This window comes from Taurulus bubalis (genome assembly GCF_910589615.1).
Source record: "Taurulus bubalis genome assembly, chromosome: 1".
In the NCBI taxonomy this organism is placed as follows: Eukaryota; Metazoa; Chordata; class Actinopteri; order Perciformes; family Cottidae; genus Taurulus; species Taurulus bubalis.
Window position 1 is genome coordinate 44,589,675 of NC_136589.1, and position 22,122 is coordinate 44,611,796.

At 43.3% G+C, this 22,122-nt stretch overlaps 3 protein-coding genes across 3 annotated transcripts; 1 reads left to right on the forward strand and 2 right to left on the reverse strand.

The window, feature by feature from the left end:
- Positions 1–1,974: 1,974 nt before the first annotated feature.
- On the reverse strand, positions 1,975–10,564 carry LOC306734058 (inositol monophosphatase 1-like). The gene is made up of 9 exons (XM_079215388.1): positions 10,549–10,564; positions 6,869–6,952; positions 5,530–5,663; positions 5,229–5,333; positions 4,844–4,889; positions 4,267–4,375; positions 2,592–2,700; positions 2,336–2,487; positions 1,975–2,260 (listed from the first exon to the last, which is right to left on the reverse strand). The coding sequence occupies exons 2-9, from the start codon at positions 6,929–6,931 to the stop codon at positions 2,133–2,135; spliced, it is 846 nt and encodes a 281-aa protein (XP_079071514.1). The 5' UTR covers positions 6,932–6,952; positions 10,549–10,564; the 3' UTR covers positions 1,975–2,132.
- A 373-nt stretch (positions 10,565–10,937) lies between these two features.
- riok1 (RIO kinase 1 (yeast)) lies at positions 10,938–18,136 on the reverse strand. The gene is made up of 17 exons (XM_079219246.1): positions 18,026–18,136; positions 16,619–16,811; positions 16,452–16,533; positions 15,170–15,239; positions 15,048–15,090; positions 14,502–14,594; positions 14,209–14,321; positions 14,002–14,082; positions 13,422–13,508; positions 13,104–13,241; positions 12,931–13,034; positions 12,642–12,748; positions 12,461–12,526; positions 12,274–12,390; positions 11,746–11,799; positions 11,232–11,357; positions 10,938–11,153 (listed from the first exon to the last, which is right to left on the reverse strand). The coding sequence occupies exons 1-17, from the start codon at positions 18,076–18,078 to the stop codon at positions 11,043–11,045; spliced, it is 1,638 nt and encodes a 545-aa protein (XP_079075372.1). The 5' UTR covers positions 18,079–18,136; the 3' UTR covers positions 10,938–11,042.
- Positions 18,137–18,745: 609 nt separating this feature from the next.
- rpp40 (ribonuclease P/MRP 40 subunit) lies at positions 18,746–21,726 on the forward strand (the record flags this gene model as incomplete). The annotated part of the gene is made up of 8 exons (XM_079218310.1): positions 18,746–18,862; positions 19,455–19,599; positions 19,714–19,782; positions 19,857–19,952; positions 20,140–20,262; positions 20,383–20,560; positions 20,640–20,774; positions 21,012–21,726. The coding sequence occupies 8 exons, from the start codon at positions 18,746–18,748 to the stop codon at positions 21,208–21,210; spliced, it is 1,062 nt and encodes a 353-aa protein (XP_079074436.1). The 3' UTR covers positions 21,211–21,726.
- Positions 21,727–22,122: the final 396 nt, after the last annotated feature.

The window sequence follows — 22,122 nt, forward strand, 5'->3', positions numbered from 1 at the left end:
AAATCTTATACGGCACCGGCGAAAATAGAAATGCAGGACATGACGAGTTTGCGGAAAGAATAAAAACAATGCATGCACCGGTTGTTCAGAACCTCTATGTGGAACATGTGCCCGTTCCTACTGCCCTAAATGTCCAGAATAATACAAATAAAGAAACGTTTGTCTGACTACTCTCGTCGTCGAAAAGGTGATTGAAACTAATAATTCATGTGGGTTTTTGGCTGGATCGTTAAAGATCGCCTGAATAGTTAATTCTGCCTTTGGCGTTACTTTTTTGTCGTGGATCATTTGTGTTGTGAGAAGGAGGCAAGCGGTGACACTTTCTTTACCCAGCAGGGGACGACGACGCCGGCAGCAGCGGCGATGGTGGCGCCGGCGGCTACGTCTTGCATGTACAAAATATCATCGACAACAACAGTTGACGTCACAGTCGCAAGGAGTCGCGTTCGATATTGACGCCGGCCGGAAGAAATTTGCTCAGTCGTCGGAAAGCCACAAGACAACGTCGTTGAGCCAAAAGTGACTGTTGCAAAAAAAGCAGTTTGTTCACAGGGTCAGCACTCTGTGGCCATTCACTTTCTGGCCATAACAGAAACTGTGGTCCTTTTATCCACATATCGTCTTCTATGAAGCTCTTATCTTTCCTGCCCCTGGTGGCTTGATCAGCAGGATTTTGTGATGTTCTGACATATCTCCACTGTGACGGTTTGGTAGCCTCTTGAATGAGATCAATCCTGTTTGCCACAAAGGTTTTGAAGCGAGCCGTACGATTGTCAATGTATTTCAGAACTGTCGTACTGTCAGTCCAGTAGATGGACGGCTGAAGTGGAATTTGCATCTCTTCTTGTAGCATTTTGTCCACCTTAACTTACCACAAGGTAGCAGGTTCGATCCCCATAGTTCACATGTCTCATGTCCTTGAGCAAGACACCCAACCCCTCAACAGCCCCACCAGGCAGCCCATTGACCCCCAACCAAGGATGGGTCAAATGCAGAGAAGAATTTCCCCAAGGGGATTAATTATATTCTTTCTTTTGAACCGGGATACTGCTGTGTGTGAAGACTTTGGGTAGCTGGACATACCCTATGTCCTCAAGGCCGCACACTTCCAGTTCTGAGAGCATGTGACTGTTGACTAGCTTCTGCTCACCAGGTTTATCTTGAGCCAAAGTGTCAATAATATCTGAGTCGGTTTTCCTTTAATGTTCAATCTCTTTCGAAGCCCGTCTGTACAGAACGTAGCTGTACTTCCAGGATCCATAAAAGCATATGTCTCTATACACCTTCCACCTTTACAGGATCTCCCCTTCACTGGCACAATCAATAGCACGCACTCTGTGTTTCCTGTCCCAGCATAGTAGAATTTACTATTTCCTGTTTAACAGAGTTCTGGGCTCCTGAGACCTCTTCCTTTGAATTGCTGTCCTCACTCGCCACTTTATATGAAATATTAGTATTGGCTTCTCTCGCTATGTGAAGGATATCTGGGTGTTTCTGTGAGCACTGTGTGCACACCATCCTCTTCTTGCATGTTTTGCTAAGATGTCCTCGTGTTAAACATCCAAAGCATATTCCCTTTGCTTTCAGGAATTCTACTCGATCCTTGTGTGCTAGCACTTTAATCTTGATGCATAGTATGTTGTGAATATAGTATGTCATGAATAGTATGTCGTGTATGGCACAAATAGAGGGTGACTGTGGCTCAGTGGTTAGCATGCCCGTCTTTCATTCAGAAGATCAGTGGTTTGATCCCGGGCTCCGCTAGTCCATATCGATGTGTCCTTGAGCATGACACCTAACCCTGCATTGTCAACGGTATATAGAACAAAATTTAAGTTGCTTTGGATAAAAGCGTCAGTGAAATGTGATTCATAAAGAGTCATAGTGTGATTTTACATTTGTCGTCCCAAAGTGACAGATATATATGTATATATAAAAAAGATGTCCAAGAGTCAGAAAACCTTGTTTCGTGGTTGTTTTCATGACAAACTTTATTTCTCACAAGCTTAACAAAGTGAACATCTGTCTCACATATAAACTCTGTTGTTGGTTCCACAGTGGGTTAGGGTGGAGGTGGGCTAGGGTAGACTGCTGGTGGTGCTGCAGCATCTCTGGGTTAGGGTGGAGGTGGACTACACTGCTGGTGGTGCAGCGTCGTCTCTGGCTGGACTGAAGCTGTGGATCTCTTGGACGATCCTCTCCGCGATGGTTCTGCTGTTAGCAGCGACCACTCTCCTGGACATCAGGTCCACGGCTCCTCCTGGACACAGGGTGTTAATGACAAACGGCTCATTTCAACCAGCAGCAGAAGCAGTGAGCCTCTATGTGACTTTACCCTCAACGTCCATGAGGACTCCTCCGGCCTCGGAGACCAGCAGGGAGCCGGCAGCGATATCCCACACATGGATCCCAATCTCATAGTACGCCTCAACACACCCGGCCGCCACATGGCACATGTTGATGGCTGCAGTTCCTGCACCGCGCACCCTGGAAGCATATCAGTAGCATTACTGCAGTATCAGTAGTATTACCGCAGTATCAGTAGTATTACCGTAGTATCAGTAGCATTACTGCAGTATCAGTAGTATTACCCGTGTACAGGGATGCAGAGAATACTTCTCAGGCTGGAGAAGATCTTCTCCACAGCTTCAGGGTCTCTGCTGGATCCAAACTCCGTGGTGATGATCGACTGTTTGATGTCTGACAGGGAAACAGAAACCGGTGAGATCAGGGCCTCTGATTGGATCAGAGTAGCATGACATCACATGGTGGTTCTGTACCAGATTACTACTAGATACATCTAATGAAGAGATGAGTTACAGAGGAATAAACAAGAAAAGGTCATAACAGGAACCAGCGGTTACTGCAGAGAGGTTACACATTTAACCTCTTAGCGTTCCTGTAAAATTAGCAGAAAAACACCTATCCAGGTATACCCAAAGTAAATTGCAAGCTGTACTTGAATTATTTGGAGTAAATGCATGGTCTTCGTCTCTTTTGAAAGGCAACACTCTGAAGCTTTTTTTCCCTTAATAGTCAGAATCACTTTAAGTGTTGCTGAGTTATATAAGTTTGAACACACTAAAGTATAAGGTTTTTATTTCCGCCTGAACATTTCTTTGTAAATAGATGCCTGGAGATGACTATAAATGGGACTGGAAAACACAATGGGACCATAGCCTGAAGTCTTATCTAGTCTAAGTAAAAAGTAGATAACAATATTACAGAAAATGAATATTTTACACATGTTTTTCTATTGAAATGTCTAGACGTTTTTCCATTTTGAGACTGAAAATATTCATGATATATATACTATATACCTATTAAAAAGGCTTAAAGTCTTGCAAACTAATAGAGGTACTATTCATATTTACTACCAGTATTGCTGACACAGAGAAAATGAAGAATACATGCATTTTCATGCTAATTCAATGCCAAAGAAATCTCTTCTCATCAAGCTGAAGCCTGTTGTGATTATCTGCCCCCCTCTTCCTGGTATTCGTTTTTCAGGCAATTTCATTGGCTGTACGAAACGCCTGTCACGACGGGCCAGGCTACGACGTGCCAGGCTTGATCCATGTAAGGAGACAGAGGTTGACTCTGTTCTTCAACGTAGCTTCTGGTTGGGTAATGTAGCCTGTCAGTCAGGACATGAAGCTCCTATTGGTTCAAGTGACGTTTCATTGGAAAAGTTAGGTTTCAGCGGTCATTTTGATGCGTCGTTTTCCACTGTGCTCTCATGCAAACTTGCTTTTCTTCTAAAAACAAAAATATATTCTTTCATATCTTCCAGCTGATATGAAATGATACAACGCCAGTTCGTGGATATTCATGGATGTAATCACGTGTTTTGAACTAAATCTTTTATGGGATTTTTTTTATTGGACCTTTACGACGTAACAACGCCGTTGTTGTTGGAATGTTATGGATTAATGGATCAATATGAGGCGTCATTGGTGAGTTGCCTGGCTTTTACTATCGTTTGTTTGTTTGTTGTTGTCTGACAAAAGTCTTGTTTGTAGCTGCTGTGGTGGTCTGATCTTGAAACGGGTTGCATACCGAACTCGTACCGAACTATAAATAAGAGGCACAGTGAACAATATAATGTACAGTAAAGGACGCCCGCGGGATGGCAGAACGTTAAGAGGTGTTAAACAAAAGTCTTCATGATTTCAGTTGTGTCCTTTGATTAAAGTCTCTGGGTTAAATATGATTTCCAGATATGACTCGTCCTTATGGCTCATTGTTGTGTTATTGATTACGGACCTTCCTGATCAGAAACCTGCAGTGGGACTCCGTTACAAAAGGCCCCCTTGCCCCTCCTCGCTGTGTACATCTTATCTTCCAAACAACTGAAGACCACACCGAACTCCATCTGAGAGGAGATGGAGGGCAGAAAGAGGGAGGACATAGTACAGTTAGGACTGGTTCAGGTCTATAGTTAGGACTGGTTCAGGTCTATAGTTAGGACTGGTTCAGGTCTATAGTTAGGACTGGTTCAGGTTTAGAGTTAGGACTGGTTCGGGTCTATAGTTAGGACTGGTTCAGGTCTATAGTTAGGACTGGTTCAGGTTTAGAGTTAGGACTGGTTCAGGTCTATAGTTAGGACTGGTTCAGGTCTATAGTTAGGACTGGTTCAGGTTTAGAGTTAGGACTGGTTCAGGTTTAGAGTTAGGACTGGTTCAGGTCTATAGTTAGGACTGGTTCAGGTCTATAGTTAGGACTGGTTCAGGTTTAGAGTTAGGACTGGTTCAGGTCTATAGTTAGGACTGGTTCAGGTCTATAGTTAGGACTGGTTCAGGTCTATAGTTAGTAGGTCTTGACTTGGTTTAGTTGAATTCACCTGTTTGTTGACAGAAAAGCCAATGGACACAGCAACAAAAGGAAATCTGTGGAAGCGACAATTATAAATTTAATGGAGGTAATACATTTTTATTAATAATAATAATAATAATAATAATAATAGTAACCAGAAATAAATTGTCTCCAGTCAAGTGGCACATTCCATCCATCTCCATTGAAAATGTCATCACTTCATCATTTTGTGCCATTAGACATTAGTGTTAATATGTCATATGATGTCTTGAGTTATGACCAAAGACATGTTTAGTGCGGTTATAATATATACACGTGTATATATATACATACAGTATATATGGGTATACATGATCATGATGTATGACATCATCATCGACGATGAAGATGATGAAGATATAGGGAAAACTCACGCGTGAACAAAGTTTGTCGTCCCGTCGATGGGGTCGATGATCCAGGTGGGAGCGTTAGTGAGGTCACAAGCTTCACCTGCAGCGACAGACTCCTCCCCTATGAAGCTGACACACACACACACACACACACACACACACACAACTCTTATTGTTACTGTGAATAAAACATGTTGTTTATACATACACGGTACATGTAATACGTTTATTTACGAGCTTGGGTTAGTATGTGTGTGTGTGTGTGGGGGGGGGGGGAGGGGGGGGGGGGTAACCCTTTAACACTGCGGGAGGCGGAGCTTCCCACCTGTGAGTGGGGAATTTCTCCTTCACTGACTGGATGATGAGTTGCTCCACCTTCTGGTCGGTTTGTGTCACCAGATCGACCGACGAACTCTTCGTCATCACCTTCCTGTCATCCTGCAGAGCCTCACGCACCACCTGATCAATACACACACCACCTGATCAATACACACACCACCATCTGATCAATACACGCACCACCACCTGATCAATACACACACCACCACCTGATCAATACACGCACCACCTGATCAATACACACACCACCACCTGATCAATACACACACCACCTCGAAGCAAGCTTAGATAAATCACCATAGCAACACAGCCAAAAATGTAAACCTGCTCCCGGGCAGGCTTACTGAAATTGACTGGATAAGATGGCCACTCCCATTCTAATGAATTCCTCATATGCGTTCATGTTCATCTCCTGCTTCTCAGCAGAGAAATAAAAAGAGGTTCCTCTGAGTTTATTTGGCATTGTACTGTTAGAGCATCATGGTGTCAGTGCTCCATTATTATCCCTTCTGAAGAGAAACAGGCACGCGCACTTATCCAGATGACTTATGTCTGGATAGAATTAACGAGACCGCTTCAGCTAGCCTGATGTCAATCATCTCGCTAATTTAAGCTGGATAATAGGACATTTGCTCGACTTTGTTGAGCCAGGTCAATACACTGATCAATACACACACCACCTGATCAATACACACACTACACCTTGAATAAGGAAGGTAGCACTTTAGTAGCACTTAAATGTCTCTTACTGATAGCACTTTGTGGTTTAACTTTGTTGAAGAAATTGTACTTTCTTTATTCTTGTAGTTCTGAGTTTGTCCTCATGGTTGATGCACTTATTGTAAGTAACTTTGGATAAAAGCGTCTGCTGTGATGTGGTTTGTCTTGTTTCCTGTTTTATTGTGAAGTCCTTGCCTTGTGTGTCCTCTGTGTTCCTGCACTTCCTCCCCCTGTGATTGTCTGTGATTGTCTGTCAGCCTTGTCCCTGATTGTGTATTCCCTTCACCTGTGCTGCCCTCATTGTTTCCACCTGTGCCTCTTGTATTTAACCCTGTTTGTCTGCTGTTACCCCTGTTGGATGTCCCGTGAGGTGAACTGTGTCTTACTGCTTGTCCCGCTGTCCGTGTGAGTAAGCCTGTTCTTGTTTTTTTGGTACGCCTACCAACCTCTCTGTTTAAGTTAGTATTGTTGAAGCCTGTTTTTTGGACAATACATTTACATTTCCACTATACCAGAACCTGGTGGCATCAGCTAAATGAAATGAAATGAAATATATACTCCTCGTTGTCCTTTTTTAAAAAGGGATGACATACACACACACACACCTCTCCGGCTCTTCTTGCGAGGGCGACAGCATGATCCATAGCGTTCTGCCAGAGATCGGCCATCTTGGAGGAATGGCTCCTTCTCTAAAAGGAGAGAAATTACATCAGTGGAGAAGGAACCTGTTCTACCCCTTAAACAATGAATGCCAATAATGTTCTACCAGTTAAATCATGTTATGTAATGATTTGGTATATTATAAAATAATGCAGACCATTTACAGAGCTAACGCAAAGTCACTGCCAGACTGTGTACAAAGGTTACTTTCAATACATGAGTGTAAACATGATTTGAGAGATGTTTGTTAATTTTAGGCCAGAGGGGAGCACAAGGAGGGAAGGAGCTGACGAGCAAGAGGACCGACAACTGTGGAGGAGCAAGGGCTCAAAGGACTACTAAGAGGAGGACCTCGTCACATGGACTTTGCAGTGTTGAGTTTATTTTTTCAATTGTTTTGAAACCACTTTCTTCTCCGGGACTCTTTGTTTTTATTAATGGACTTTTTTGATTTAAAGCAATTGTCAACGGGGTGGAAAATAAACCTTTACTTTCATTTATACCGTCTGATTGTGCCCGTTTTCAGCTCTTTGCACTGCCGCACCCTTGCCGGCCAGAGGGACAACCCGTGACACTGCCGTTTGATATTTAATTCAGTTGATGGCTCTTTGAATTTAAGTTGTTTGATAATGGTTGTGTTTTTGTGTAAATTGGAATTTCAGGTATGTTAATTTTCATCACTTTATTTTCAATGTTCAATAAAGGGCATCTCTTAGCCTTTCCACATAGTGTATTGTAAACATGTAAAACACAATGGCATATAAAACTCAGCCATTAACTTGAACGAACATTAACCCTGTTCACACTGTCTGACCAAAGAAATATGCCTCACTTTAAAATCCACAAAACAACGTAGGATTGTAGCGTTACTGAGGTCTAGTAAAGTAGTGTAGTTACCAATATTTTGAGTGTAGTGCGTTACTTTACTTCGTTACCTATAAAAGTAATTGCGTTACTTTGTAACTCGTTACCCCAACACTGTGTGCAAGCGCACACTGCAAACTTGCTTTTTCTAAAAACAAAACGTTCTTTCATATCTTCCAGCTGATATGAAATGATGCAACACCAGTTGGTGGATATTTATGGATGTAATCACGTGTTTTGGACTAAATCTTTCATGGGATTTTTTTAAATTTTTTTTATTGGACCTTTACGACGCAACAACGCCGTTTTTGTTGGAATGTTATGGATTTATGGATAAATATGAGGCGTCATTGGTGAGTTGCCTGGATTTTGTTTTGTTGTCTGACAAGTCTCGTTTGTAGCTGCTGTGGTGGTCTGATCTTGAAACGGGTTACATAGCTGGAATCACAAGAATCTTGTAGAAGAGGTTTCCAGAAACATGTGGCACTCATACCGAACTATAAATAGGGGGTACAGTGTACAGTAAAGGACGCCCGCGGGACGGCAGAACGTTAAGAATGTGTACTACTGAGCATTAACATGCGTTTCATGGAGCGGAAGACATGATAACTAGTTGCCTATAAAATAGTAACGAGGCTATTTTTGAAATGTAGGGAGTAGAAAGTACAGATAGTTGCGTGAAAATGTAAGGAGTAGAAGTAAAAAGTCGGCTGAAAAATAAATGCTCCAGTAAAGTATAGATACCCAAAATTTCTACTTAAGTAAAGCAGGGCTCTCAAGTGTCACGCATTGAGCGGGATTGTCACGCATTTCGGTCTTAAGTCATGCCCTCCCGCCACACATCGTATTTCTCACGCTGAAAAAAAACTCTAGGCTATTTAATGTGCCGCAGCGCACAAACATGACCTGGTTGCGCTGCCCTCACCATGGAGGAATCAAACACGTCTCCCCCGAATCCCCTGGAGTTCTGCCGCGAGGTGCCACTCATCAGCCAATCAAAAAAGAAATGGGCTACACAAATAGCCAATCAGAAAAACGTATCTGTATCTGGGTGAAATGTAATCCAGCAACCAATGAAAATAAAGCTAATAATAATATGGGGATGGAAGGGGGCTGGTCTGTGGGCATACGGCATGGGCGGAGGTGTGGCCGGGGGGAGGTGGAGGGAGGATGAGGGGGAGGATATGTCACTCTTACCTGTCTTAAAAACTTGAGAGCCCTGGTAAAGTAACAAAGTATTTGTACTTCATTACTTGACACCTCTGATACATACACGTGTGTGTACGTGCATATGCAAATTGTAATATGCATATTTAGTATTATGCAATATACATATGTAATGTATATGCATTATATGTATACAAGAGGCGTCTTGAACCAACAAAGGCTTTTGTACTAAGTATTAAATACGTAGCGTTTTCAATACTATTTCCGTCATTTCATTTTATTACACATAACTTAGTTTCTGAGCTTATTGTTTGGTGTTCTTGGTATTTATTGATCACTTGGGTTGTTACTGACATTTGGTGAACGTTTTGTTAAAAGCTCCTTTATTTATATATATATATATATATATTTATTAAAAAAAATAATCTGGTGGAGTGTCACACCGGAAGCGGTCCGGGCCGCTGTCTCTGGTGGGAGTGTCACACCGGAAGCGGTCCGGGCCGCTGTCTCTGGTGGGAGTGTCACACCGGAAGCGGTCCGGGCCGCTGTCTCTGGTGGGAGTGTCACACTGGAAGCGGTCCGGGCCGCTGTCTCTGGTGGGAGTGTCACACCGGAAGCGGTCCGGGCCGCTGTCTCTGGTGGAGTGTCACACCGTAAGCGGTCCGGGCTCTCCCGCTGTCTTTACACATGAAGCGGCTTATAAACACCAGTCTCTGGCTGCGGTCGAATAGTCAAATAATTACCTAACTGTCTTTGTATGGCTTCAAACATGCTGAATTAAAGACGTTATCCCACAAACGATGTTGTGTGTCTCATATCCCTTTTTGTTGTTATGGTTTATCTATATGCAGATTTATAATCTGATCATACAAATATGCAGACAACAGTTTATGAAACACCAGACAACTCCTGTTGACTTGATGTTTTATTGTAAAGTGACAATAGTTGATTAAAAAGATGATAATCAGAAACACGACTCAGACTGAAGAGCTCGTCCAGTTTAACTCTTTCATTAAAGCTTCTGTAACTGAAGTCAAATAAGAGTGAGGGCTGACGCTGCAGTTCAACACCAGAGAGAATATCAAATACGTCAGTTTGATCACTTTACAGCAGTTTTCAGCAACGTTACGTTTGTAGTTTTCCAGCCGATTTAACAGATTATTGAAAGTATTCCCAAATTATAGCAACTGTTAATTTTACATGATCTGCGTTTGTCGGTCATGATCGTCTGTTCTCGTGAACGGCCGAATGATACGTCACTTTAAATGTTGCCGCCGCAAGGAATTGTGGGTCGGCATTATCCCAGAGGTTCCTATGTTAAAGGAGCTAAGTTAGGAAGCATTGAAGCTCCTTTGCGTTTGGACAATTCGACCGGCACTTATCATGGCGGCCACTTGGGTACTTCCGGGTCATTTCACTCAGTTAAGAAGATTCCTAACCGAAATGGACTATTCGACCGCAGCCTCTGAACTGGTCTGGAGACGGAGGACAAACACAGGACCGGAAGGAGAGCTAAAGCTCCGTGACGTAGGACATAAAGGAAGAGCCAGCATGAAAACATCCCATAAACAACATTACAGTCTGCCCTGCTTACCGTCTGCTGAGGATGCGCGGAGGGTCTGCGGCTGCGCAAACTTCCGGGTTTCTTGTTCTACTTCCTCATGAAGCAGAGCGCTGCTGCCTCCTGCAGCGCACGCGCGCACACGCACACTATCAAAACCATTATCTACAGCTGAAAATGTTATTTTAATATTGTATTAATATAATTTTGTTACATCGGTCTTGAGTTTTATTACCTAATGAAGTCTCTCTAGGAACGTGAGAGATAACAAATATCTGCATGTGTCTCAAATAACAGGAGACCTCACGGAAATAATATTTGAAATATAGAGGTGGTCCTTCTGCACGTTCTCCCCCCCTCTCACACAGGAAGGAGGATACATGAGGTGCAGCTGACTGACACACACTTGATGATAAAACATTTTATTAAAAGTTTCACTGCAAACAGTTTGTGAAGTTTAAAGTCTGTTTGTTGTGCTGCGGAAGGGTCATGGGGTCAGATACACGGGGGTCCAGACAGACGTGTCTTCATTTGCCCTTCTTCATCTTGGACACTTTCTCTTTCCTCTTCTTCACGTGTTTTGGAACTTTCTGCGTTCTTTTTTCTCTCTGAGCTTCTTTCACCATCTTCTTCTTCTCCTGAAAGAACCAATGAAATCATCAGGAGACAAACTCTGTCTTACGGACCGCTTCTCCCTTATAAACAGAGTTCAATACCTTTTTGTCCACCTGGGCTTCCTCACTCTGCTCCTGCTGAACACCTTTTTCTTCTTCTTCATCATCCTCCTCGTCGTCCTCCTCTTCCGAGGATGAAGACTGGTCTTCCTCCAGCAGAGCAGGAACCTGGAGGATCAAACACAGTGAAGCTGTTGCTCTAGAACCATGAGCCTGAAGACGGGTTTCCTTCAAATGGATATATCACATGGTCGCTCCTCCCACCAGTATGAATGACGAGTAGTATTGAAGCGATCAATATTCTGCTCTTCTTCATGACCAAATAATTGCTTCTAAAACATTCGTAGAATTTCAAAACCAAATTCAGAACAGGATTAGAATTTATTAATTTATATTTAATACACTGCAGCTCTTCAACTTTTTTCCTTGTTTCATTTGGTTTTTGCAAACGTTCCCCGTGTGGTTTTCTCTGCAGGTGAGGTAAATAAGACCTTATCTAAATGTGCAATATGAAGCTAAGCTAACACTACCATCAGTCAGTGAGAGGTGGTCGTACCGTTTGAACTCCAGACAGATCCTTCCTCAGTCCGGTCAGCGTCTGGTACAGAACCTGACCAATACAAACACTCATGTTGTTAACCGGAACTACAGGTACTAACACAGGTACTACAGGTACTAACACAGGTACTACAGGTACTAACACAGGTACTACAGGTACTAACACAGGTAACACAGACACACAGGTAATTCAATGTGTTAGAACCTCTTCATCATGCTACTACTGTCATATGAATCATTATGTCATATACATTGAATGTGTTATAACTATTGTTATGTTGTCCTTCTGGTCACATGACATCTATTGTCCTCTGGTAAAGCCCTCTGAGGAGAGTTTGTGATTTTGGACTATAGAAACCAATGTAATTGAACTGAATCTTATAAAGGCGTGTCAACGAAAATAATACCAAACGTGTTTCCATTTTAAGGATCCAACTTGACGACGCGTCTCTGCCTGCATATTTATTCATTTGGTTATTTTATCATTCCTCTCCAGTGCGTTACTCGTCCGTCTCGTGTCTCTTACGTTGTCGTCGTGTCCACAGAAGGCCGACTCCTCCTCCTTCGTCCTCATCAGGTCGACGTCTCGCTCGTAGTGACTCACCTCTGTCAGAGTGCGGGGGATGTAGGCCTTCATGAACACCTGAGGGTCAGAGGTAAGAGGTCAGAGGTCGTTACCAGCTGGACATGAGCATGGTGGTGCTCTCCGTCACCTCCTCGTCCACTCCGTCCTGATCCGACCGCTGCTCCGACGTCCGCTCAGCCGAGATCACCATCGCCTGGACGACCAACGGCAGAATAATACAAATATTTAGATCTTGTTTCTAGTGTTTTTTACTTGTTTGTTTTGAGCATGTTTTCATGAATATAGTTTTTTCCAGGGAGGGTTCAGACCTTCTCCAGGTATTGGTCGATGTTGTGGCAGGTGATCGACGGGTCGGTGATGAAGTCAAACAGCTCTCTGACCGTCATCACCGCGACGCCTCGCTTCATGAAGAACTCTGGAAAAACAATCAGATCAGCTGACAGATCTGAACCTGCTGGTACAGTTCAGAGCAAACTCCTCAGGTTGTATAGAAGTCTATGTTTCATGTGTTAAAGCTGCATTATCTCTCCTGACCACCAGGGGGCGACTCCTGATTGTATAGAAGTATATATAAATGACGACTCAACGCCGGCTCACCGTTGACGTTGCTGCAGTCCTTCCTGAGGAACTCCAGCGCGTGAGGATGGTCGTGCTCCACCGACTGCGACACGTCGATGATGTAAGCGTCTCCGTCGTGATACCTACAGACAGGCTGGTGAGTTTTAGAGGCTTTTATTTTGAAGGGGTTGTGTGTAGGGGGCGTGTCTTACAGCATGTTGAACTCGCTGAGGTCAGCGTGGACCAGTCGAGCCTCCTGGAACATCTTCCTCATGTTCTGCAGAACCTGCAGGTAGAGCTCACGGGCCTTCAACTCCGACAGCGCTGCGTTCTTCAGCAGAGGAGCCGGCCTGAGGAGGGACCAGTACACGGGTCAGTACAGGAGGGACCAGTACACAACGGGTCAGTACAAGAGGGACCAGTAAAGACCAGTACAGGAGGGACCAGTAAAGACCAATACAGGAGGGACCAGTAAACGGGTCAGTACAGGAGGGACCAGGACAGACCAGTACAGGGTCTGTGGTTCTTACATGTCGTCTTTTCCGATGAAGCTCATCAGCAGAACGTGACTTCTGAGCAGCTTTGGTTCTGGACTCGGGATTCCTGCCGTCTGTAGCCTGAAAACCACAAATTGTAAGTTCTATGAGCTGGTTGGATAAGGTTCTACTGGGTTCTATGAGCTGGTTGGAAAAGGTTCTACTGGGTTCTATCAGCTGTTCTGATCAGGTTCTACTGGGTTATATGAGCTGGTTGGATAAGGTTCTACTGGTTCAGGTTCTACTGGGTTCTATCAGCTGGTCTGATTAGGTTCTACTGGATACTGTCAGCTGGTCTGAAAAGGTTCTACTGGTTCAGGTTGTACTGGGTTCTATTGGCTGGTTGGATAAGGTTCTACTGGTTCAGGTTGTACTGGGTTCTATTGGCTGGTTGGATAAGGTTATACTGGTTCAGGTTGTACTGGGTTCTATTAGCTGGTTGGATAAGGTTCTACTGGGTTCTATCAGCTGGTCGGAAAAGGTTCTAATGGGTTCTATCAGCTTGTTGGATGAGGTTTTACTGGGTTTCATAAGCTGGTCGGATAAGGTTATGTGTCAGGAGAACAGTTCTGACCTGATGAGGTTCCTCATCTCCTTCTCTGCCCAGGTTCTCACCATCTTCCTGGGGTTTCCTTTACAGTAACCATGACGGAACCTGCAGAACCACAGAAGAAGAACTTGAAACAGCTAGAACCTCATGATGACTGAGAGCAGCTAATAAACGGTCTGCTGATCTCTCTCACTCTCTCAACCCAAACTCGCTCTCTCTATGTCTCTCTACCTGAACTCTCCACTGACGTATTTGTCCCGGTCTTTGAACAGCAGGATGGAGGTCTTGTAGATCTTGATGGCTCTGCTTTCTCCTGCAGAGGTGCTGGCGTGATAAACGTTAGCCTGAAACACATTATATTTATTTATTTTTATATATATATATATTTTTTTTTTATATATATATATATATATATATATATATATATATATATATATATATATATATATATATATATATATATATATATATATCTATCTATCTATCAGTGTATTGATGAGTATAAATCAGTGTATTGATCTGACCTCCTTCCCTGTGCTGATGCAGCCATTAATTTCACAGATGACTCCTCGACTTAACATCTTAAAGAGAATCATTCGAGTTCGAGGATCTAAAACCTGCAGAAGAAGAAGAGCAACGATCACAATGAGGAGAGGAACCTTCATGAGGTTCCATCATGTTCTAAAGTAAAGTAGGTCTAGTGAGGAGGAGAGGAACCTTCATGAGGTTTCATCATGTTCTAAAGTAAAGTAGGTCTAGTGAGGAGGAGAGGAACCTTCATGAGGTTTCATCATGTTCTAAAGTAAAGTAGGTCTAGTGAGGAGGAGAGGAACCTTCATGAGGTTTCATCATGTTCTAAAGTAAAGTAGGTCTAGTGAGGAGGAGAGGAACCTTCATGAGGTTTCATCATGTTCTAAGGAGGTGGGATCAAACCCCCGATCCTGTGGTCAGAAGACAACCTGTTCTACCGGTTCATGTAATCATTCAAGTAATCAATAAACTACCAGTGAGATGAATTGGTAATGAGGCTTTTCAAAATAAAAGCATCTGCATGAGCAGCAGCAGCTCACCTGTTCCACCGTAGCTCGGTCGGCTTTGTCCTTCACTCGGTACCTAAGGAGAACAGCCAATCAGATTATTAGTCACACGGTCACAAGACCTCTGAGGTCACAACACCAGAGGTCACACGTACTTGGCGGCTTCCTTCTGTTTCTGCATCGTCGTCACTTTGTTGATCACCGAGTCGGCATAATTTAGTTTATCTGAAACGACAACAAACAAACTGGTCAATCAAAACGTTTGATTATTGAAGACCTTTTAATCTTTTCCACGTATAAAGATGAAATACTCTCATTAGAGCATAAAGTATAAAGATGAAATACTCTCATTAAAGCTAAAAGTATAAAGATGAAAAACACTTACTGAAGCTGAAAGTATAAAGATGAAAAACACTCAGAGTATAAAGATGAAATACTCTCATTAGAGTATAACGTATAAAGATGAAATACTCTCATTAGAGCATAAAGTATAAAGATGAAATACTCTCATTAGAGCATAAAGCATAAAGATGAAATACTCTCATTAGAGCACAAAGTATAAAGATGAAATACTCTCAGAGCTAAAAGTATAAAGATGAAATACACTCATTAGAGCATAAAGTATAAAGATGAAATACACTCATTAGAGCATAAAGTATAAAGATGAAATACTCTCATTAGAGTATAAAGATGAAATACTCTCATTAGAGCTAAAAGTATAAAGATGAAATACACTCATTAGAGCATAAAGTATAAAGATGAAATACACTCATTAGAGCATAAAGTATAAAGATGAAATACTCTCATTAGAGTATAAAGATGAAATACTCTCATTAGAGCTAAAAGTATAAAGATGAAATACTCTCATTAGAGCTAAAAGTATAAAGATGAAATACTCTCAGAGCTAAAAGTATAAAGATGAAATACTCTCATTAGAGCTAAAAGTATAAAGATGAAATACTCTCAGAGCTAAAAGTATAAAGATGAAATACTCTCATTAGAGCTAAAAGTATAAAGATGAAATACTCTCATTAGAGCTAAAAGTATAAAGATGAAATACTCTCTAGTGAACAACAGACTCCTCATCTGATACTCTGCTGTCTCTAAGGTCTCTTATAGTTATTGTATAAAACATGTATTCATGTACGCTGAGAGCAACGTGAAACCGGAGTCCATGTATGTGTAGAGACACACGGCCAATGAAGCTGATTCTGACAGGAGTTCTGGAAGGGTCTCGTTATGTTCTATACAACCAGAACCCTGGTGACCGGTTACAGGTTCCAGCTGGTGGTCCGAGTCCGCAGAACATTCAGGGTCTCATGTCAATGTCTGCTCTGCTGATTCAGAGGTTCAGGGTTCGAATCCCTGGCGGACTGAGTATGACCATTGAAGTGTGTGTGTGTGTGTGTGTGTGTGTGTGTGTGTGTGTGTGGTTACCCAGGTTGATCTTGTGTTCATACTTCCTCAGAGCTTTATCAGACGGAGGCAGCGTCTTATTGGACGGATTCTGTCTGTTGGCCTGACCAATGGAAACAAACAGATCAGGTCAGCTGACTGTATCAGTACCAGAACAGAACCATGACTCATCGCTCAGAGGGGCTGACCTGACAGCTGACGGTTGACCTGTTGTATCTTTTGGTAAGATCTCCTCCTGCTGAACGCCACTCCCACTCCTCCTCCTCCTCATCATCTTCATCGTCTTCATACTCATCATCGTATTCCTCCTGCTGTGGGTCTGATGAAGGCTGAGTGACATCACTGATCTGAAGCGCTGCAGCCAGCAGATGTGATTGGTCACTGCAGAGAGAACCCTCAGAAACATCAGGTGTTCATTCTTCATGTGAGGCTCTCCAATATATATGTGGAATTAACAATTAATACCCATTCAACCTCATTAATACCATGCAACCTCATTAATACCATGCAACCTCATTAATACCATGCAACCTCATTAAAACCATGCAACCTCATTAATACCATGCAACCTCATTAATACCATGCAACCTCATTAAAACCATGCAACCTCATTAAAACCATGCAACCTCATTAATACCATGCAACCTCATTAATATAATGCAACCTCATTAAAACCATGCAACCTCATTAAAACCATGCAACCTCATTAATACCATGCAACCTCATTAATATAATGCAACCTCATTAATACCATGCAACCTCATAGATACCCATTCAACCCCATTAATACCATTCACAACCATGAATCTAGCAGTGCGAGCACCCATCTATGGTTCTCTACTCGATGTTCAGGTAGGTTCTACTGTTCTCGACTGGATGTACAGGTAGGTTCTACTGGCTGTTCAGGTAGGTTCTACTGTTCTCTACTGGATGTACAGGTAGGTTCTACTGGATGTACAGGTAGGTTCTACTGTTCTCTCCTGGATGTAGAGCTAGGTTCTACTGTTCTCTTGTTGTTATACAGGTAGGTTATAATGTTCTCTTGTTGTTGTACAGGTAGGTTCTACTGTTCTCTTGATGTTGTACAGGTAGGTTATAATGTTCTCTTGTTGTTGTACAGGTAGGTTATAATGTTCTCTTGTTGTTGTACAGGTAGGTTATAATGTTCTCTTGATGTACAGGTAGGTTCTACTGTTCTCTTGATGTACAGGTAGGTTCTACTGTTCTCTTGTTGTTGTACAGGTAGGTTCTACTGTTCTCTTGATGTTGTACAGGTAGGTTCTACTGTTCTCTTGATGTTGTACAGGTAGGTTCTACTGTTCTCTTGTTGTTGTACAGGTAGGTTCTACTGTTCTCTTGATGTTGTACAGGTAGGTTCTACTGTTCTCTTGTTGTTGTACAGGTAGGTTCTACTGTTCTCTTGATGTTGTACAGGCTGGTTCTACTGCTCTCTTGTTGTACAGGTAGGTTCTACTGCTCTCGTGTTGTACAGGTAGGTTATACTGTTCTCTTGTTATTCAGGTAGGCTCTACTGTTAGAACAAGAAGGTAGAACAAGAAGTCAGCTCTCATTTATCTTAGTAAACAAAGACTCACCTGTCCTCCTCTGCGTCCTCAAACTGTTCAGGTACGCAGCTGACGGCCGCCATGACGTCACACAGAACCTCGAAACCGAACCAAACCCGGGCCAAACTAGTCCAAACTGATCCAAACCTCGTCGGAGCAGCTTCTCACACGGCGGCGTGATACGTTCACTTCCGAGTCTGAACACGTGACTACGGCGGGAGACGAGGGAGTTTTAGCGAACTGCAGTCCTGCCCTGTCGAGGTAATACTACCTTATTTGTATAGTGTAATCATAATTATGCTAATGATAATAAATAATACTCTTAATAACAACAATAATATTATAACGATAATAAATAATACTCTTAATAATAATATTAATAACAATAATAGTAATAATAACCCTTTGTATTTCAATAGGGTCCTCTCGGGACTGACTCTGTCAGTCGCTCGGACCCTAATAATACTAATTAATAATACTAGTTCATTTTAATTCAATTTATTTTGTATAGCAGATGGAGCAGTGGGAGGTGATGGAGCAATGGGAGCAGTGGGAGGTGATGGAGCAGTGGGAGCAGTGGGAGGTGGTGTTACATCCGCTAGAGGGCGGTAATTCGCCGCTGGAGCGTCGAGTCAGCGGAAGAAGAAGACGAAGAAGCCGCTCCAGTCGGAAGCTCTTATGTTGAAAACCCTGAACCGGAAGAGTCTTGTAACTTCCGGGTCGCAGTCTCGTGGAACGTGAACAGTGAAGATGTTCGGAGGTCTGGAGCGAACCCCGCGGACCCTGCTGGTCTGCGACCGGTCCAGCTTCCTGGACGAGAAGAACCGGCTGAGCTCTCAGGTGGAGCAGCTGCACTTCAACTACAAGGTGAGTCAGGTAATAACACAGGTAATAACACTGCACTTCAACTACAACGTGAGCCAGGTAATAACACACATAGGTAATAACACACAGGACACACACAGGTAATAACACAGATTATAACACACATAACACACCGGTAATGAAACATAGGTAATAACACACAGGTAATAACACACAGGTAATAACACATATTATAACACATCGGTAATGAAACATAGGTAATAACACACAGGCAATAACACAGGTAATAACATAGATGACCACCGGGTTTACACGTAGAGGGCACGGACCTTCAGAATAAAAGCATCCTGTTCCTAATGATGTGGTTTATTTATTGGTAAATATAACTATTAATACATGAAAAGTTATGAAGAAAATTACGATCAGATTCATAAGAAAATAAAAGCAGAAATCAATAAACAATTAACTGTATCATGTCATATTATATATATTACAGAAGACAACAGTTAACCTGAGCTCTGAGCATATTTACTGTTACATTTTAAGTCATGAAAATATATAAACAACATAAATGTTATTCACCTGTGGAATTAGTCTTCAGTCTGTAATGAGCCCCATTCTTTTACCTGTGCAGGTGTCCATGCTGCTGCCTGAGTGTAGCTCCGCCCCCTCTCACCTGGAAGCTGTATTGAACAGTATCGACAGTTTCTACCTGATCAGGAAGCTGCCCATACACGAGCTGCTGGACAAGCACTTCCTGGAGACGGCTGTGCACCAGGGTAACACCTGTACACACACACACACACCTGTACACACACCTGTTCACGCACCTGTACACACACACCTGTACACACACCTGTACACACAGATGTCTGAACCATGTGCCTCTGCAGGACGTGTCTCCGGTCTGTCCTACGGGACGAGGATAGACGAGGACAACTGTGTCGCTCTGATGCCGAACGGTAAAAACTCTCATGTACAGGTGTCTCATCCAGGTCACCTGTCTCCCTCTGACTGCCTGTCTGTCTGTCTGCAGGTCACCTGTCTCTCTCTCTGGATAAAGACTCATTTGAGGTGTTGGGAGTTGAAGGGAAACCGTCCAGATTCAACCAGCGATCAAACAGCAGATTCGGTTTGTTTATTATGAAACATTCCAGGTGTCTGGTTTACCTGGTCTACCTGGTGTATATCTGCAAACACTATTACTCACCTGTAAATATATATTTATCTAATGCTGCCTTCATGAAAACATTGAATAAATACTGAAGTACTGTGATTCTGTATCATAATAACATTACATATATATATATATATTACAGTCGTATCTGTAGACTTGACTGACAGCGCCATGGCTCCTGGTGGGCGGGGCTACCAGAGACTCGTCACAGGTCTGAGGTCACGACTCCAACTGAAGACCGACTTCCTGCTGTCACATCCTCCAGGTGAGACACACCTGTGTGTTTGTTACCCAGCTCTGAAATATCCCACCAACCTGAACGCCTCACGTCTCAAGACTTCTAACAGAAGTCATTACCCATAACCCTCTGCTGTCTGTCCCGTAGGGGGCGGAGCCTCTCTGCAGGCACTCCTGTCTCGTTACGATTGGTCGGAGCACAGACCTGAGATCAGAAGCCACGCCCTAAAAGACCTGTCCTGTCCTCTGCTGACCTCTGACCTGCAGTCATGTGACCCTCACCGCCTGCTGGAGTGGCTCGGGGCCGTGGACGCCCACGTCAGCTGGTGAGACGGTGGACGCCATGACGACAGGTCGTTTTCTACCGGACGTGGCCTCCCGTTCACTCTTCTTCTGTGGTTTCAGTGAGAACTCGTCGAGCAGCTTCCTGTCCTCGCTGGTCTGTCCTGAGCCAAAGACCAGGATGAGTCGTGCTCTGAGCGTCTCCGTCTGCGGACTGCTGCGTCCTCAAGACGTCCACCGACTCATCCAGCAGATCAGGTCAGCTGACCTCTGACCAGCAGACATTCAGAGGGACTTAGCTTCAATAAGGGAGCATTAAGGGAGTCCATCTTATGGACGGTACCTCCATTCAACATGAAGATGTAGTATTTCCAAAAGTACTATTCCTGCTGTACTTGCTGTACTAGTAGTATATAGTAGTAGCAGTAGTACTATAGTGCTATACTTGTAGTACTACTCTGTCCACACTGACAGTACCGTGTCCTCGTCCTGCAGGTGTTACCTGGATCAGCCTCTGGTGGAGAACTGGGCCTCCCTGACGGTTCATGGTTTCGTTGACAGTCCGGTCTCGTGGGGGGGTGAAGAACACGGAGTCCTGAAGGGAGGAGACCACTTCTACAGCCTGCTGATGTTCCACGACCACACCTACCAGCTGCACCTGGCGGCGGGGGCCCACGACACCTGTCCGCCATGACACCTGTCCCCCAGGACTACACCTGTCCTCCAGGACTACACCTGTCCACCATGACACTTATCCCCCAGGACTACACCTGTCCCCCAGGACTACACCTGTCCACTATGACACTTGTCTTCCAGGACTACACCTGTCCACCATGACACCTGTCCTCCAGGACTACAGCTGTCCACCATGACGCCTGTCCTCCAGGAAGATGTCATCAGTGGGTGGTTTCAGGGTTGAGTTATTATTCAGGTTTTGTTGTAGAAACCGGTTTCTATTTTGGATTTAAATTAAACTAAAATATGATTAGTTAAAATAGTAAATATTTGTGGTTGTGAAATGTTTGTTAATATTGAGGCGACCCTTTGTGGGCCTCGAGCCTCAGAGTGAACCACTGCAGACTAAAGGTCTCATTGAGGAAACTTGTCTGTGTTCTTTTTTTAGGAAACGGCTGTTTCATTTGTTTATGTGCAAATTCTAACTTTATAGATTATATTTTTTTTACTTCATTTGTCCTAAAATAAAAACAGTTCTTCATCTAAATAGTTACTAATTATTCGCGTATCTACTCCTCTTTAATGCGACACTGATTGGCTGCATGGAATAAGGTCTCCATGGAAACACTAGTGACGTGTCCTTCCGTGTCGAGTAATCAGGTAGATTTTGGTGAAGCGCGTATCGAGGTTTGTGACGTTCGAAGCCTCGCGAGCCGGCCGTACTGATTCAGAAAATGGTTCGTGGGTTTGCCGTGCGATTTGGAATATACCGCAAGCAAAACTCCCCCCTTCCTCTCTGTACCCAGCTTCATGTGTGACTGTGAAAGGGTATTTTATAAAGCATGCGAAATAGTCTCAAAAAGCCCAGCACTGGAAAGGTTCTTAGTTTTATAAAATGTAATCAACTGGACACATCAACATGGACTAGAGG

Coding starts and splice junctions, on each gene's coding strand:
- riok1 (XM_079219246.1), bottom strand. CDS start 18,078: ATGGCGGCCGTCAGCTGCGTACCTGAACAGTTTGAGGACGCAGAGGAG. Junction 11,800..12,273: donor TCTGTGGACACGACGACAAC/GTAAGAGACACG, acceptor TGTATTGGTCAG/GTTCTGTACCAGACGCTGAC. Junction 11,358..11,745: donor ATCTGTCTGGAGTTCAAACG/GTACGACCACCT, acceptor TTGATCCTCCAG/GTTCCTGCTCTGCTGGAGGA.
- LOC306734058 (XM_079215388.1), bottom strand. CDS start 6,931: ATGGCCGATCTCTGGCAGAACGCTATGGATCATGCTGTCGCCCTCGCA. Junction 4,376..4,843: donor GCTTTTCTGTCAACAAACAG/GTGAATTCAACT, acceptor ATCTCCTCTCAG/ATGGAGTTCGGTGTGGTCTT. Junction 2,701..4,266: donor GCAGGTTTCTGATCAGGAAG/GTCCGTAATCAA, acceptor TTTCCCTGTCAG/ACATCAAACAGTCGATCATC.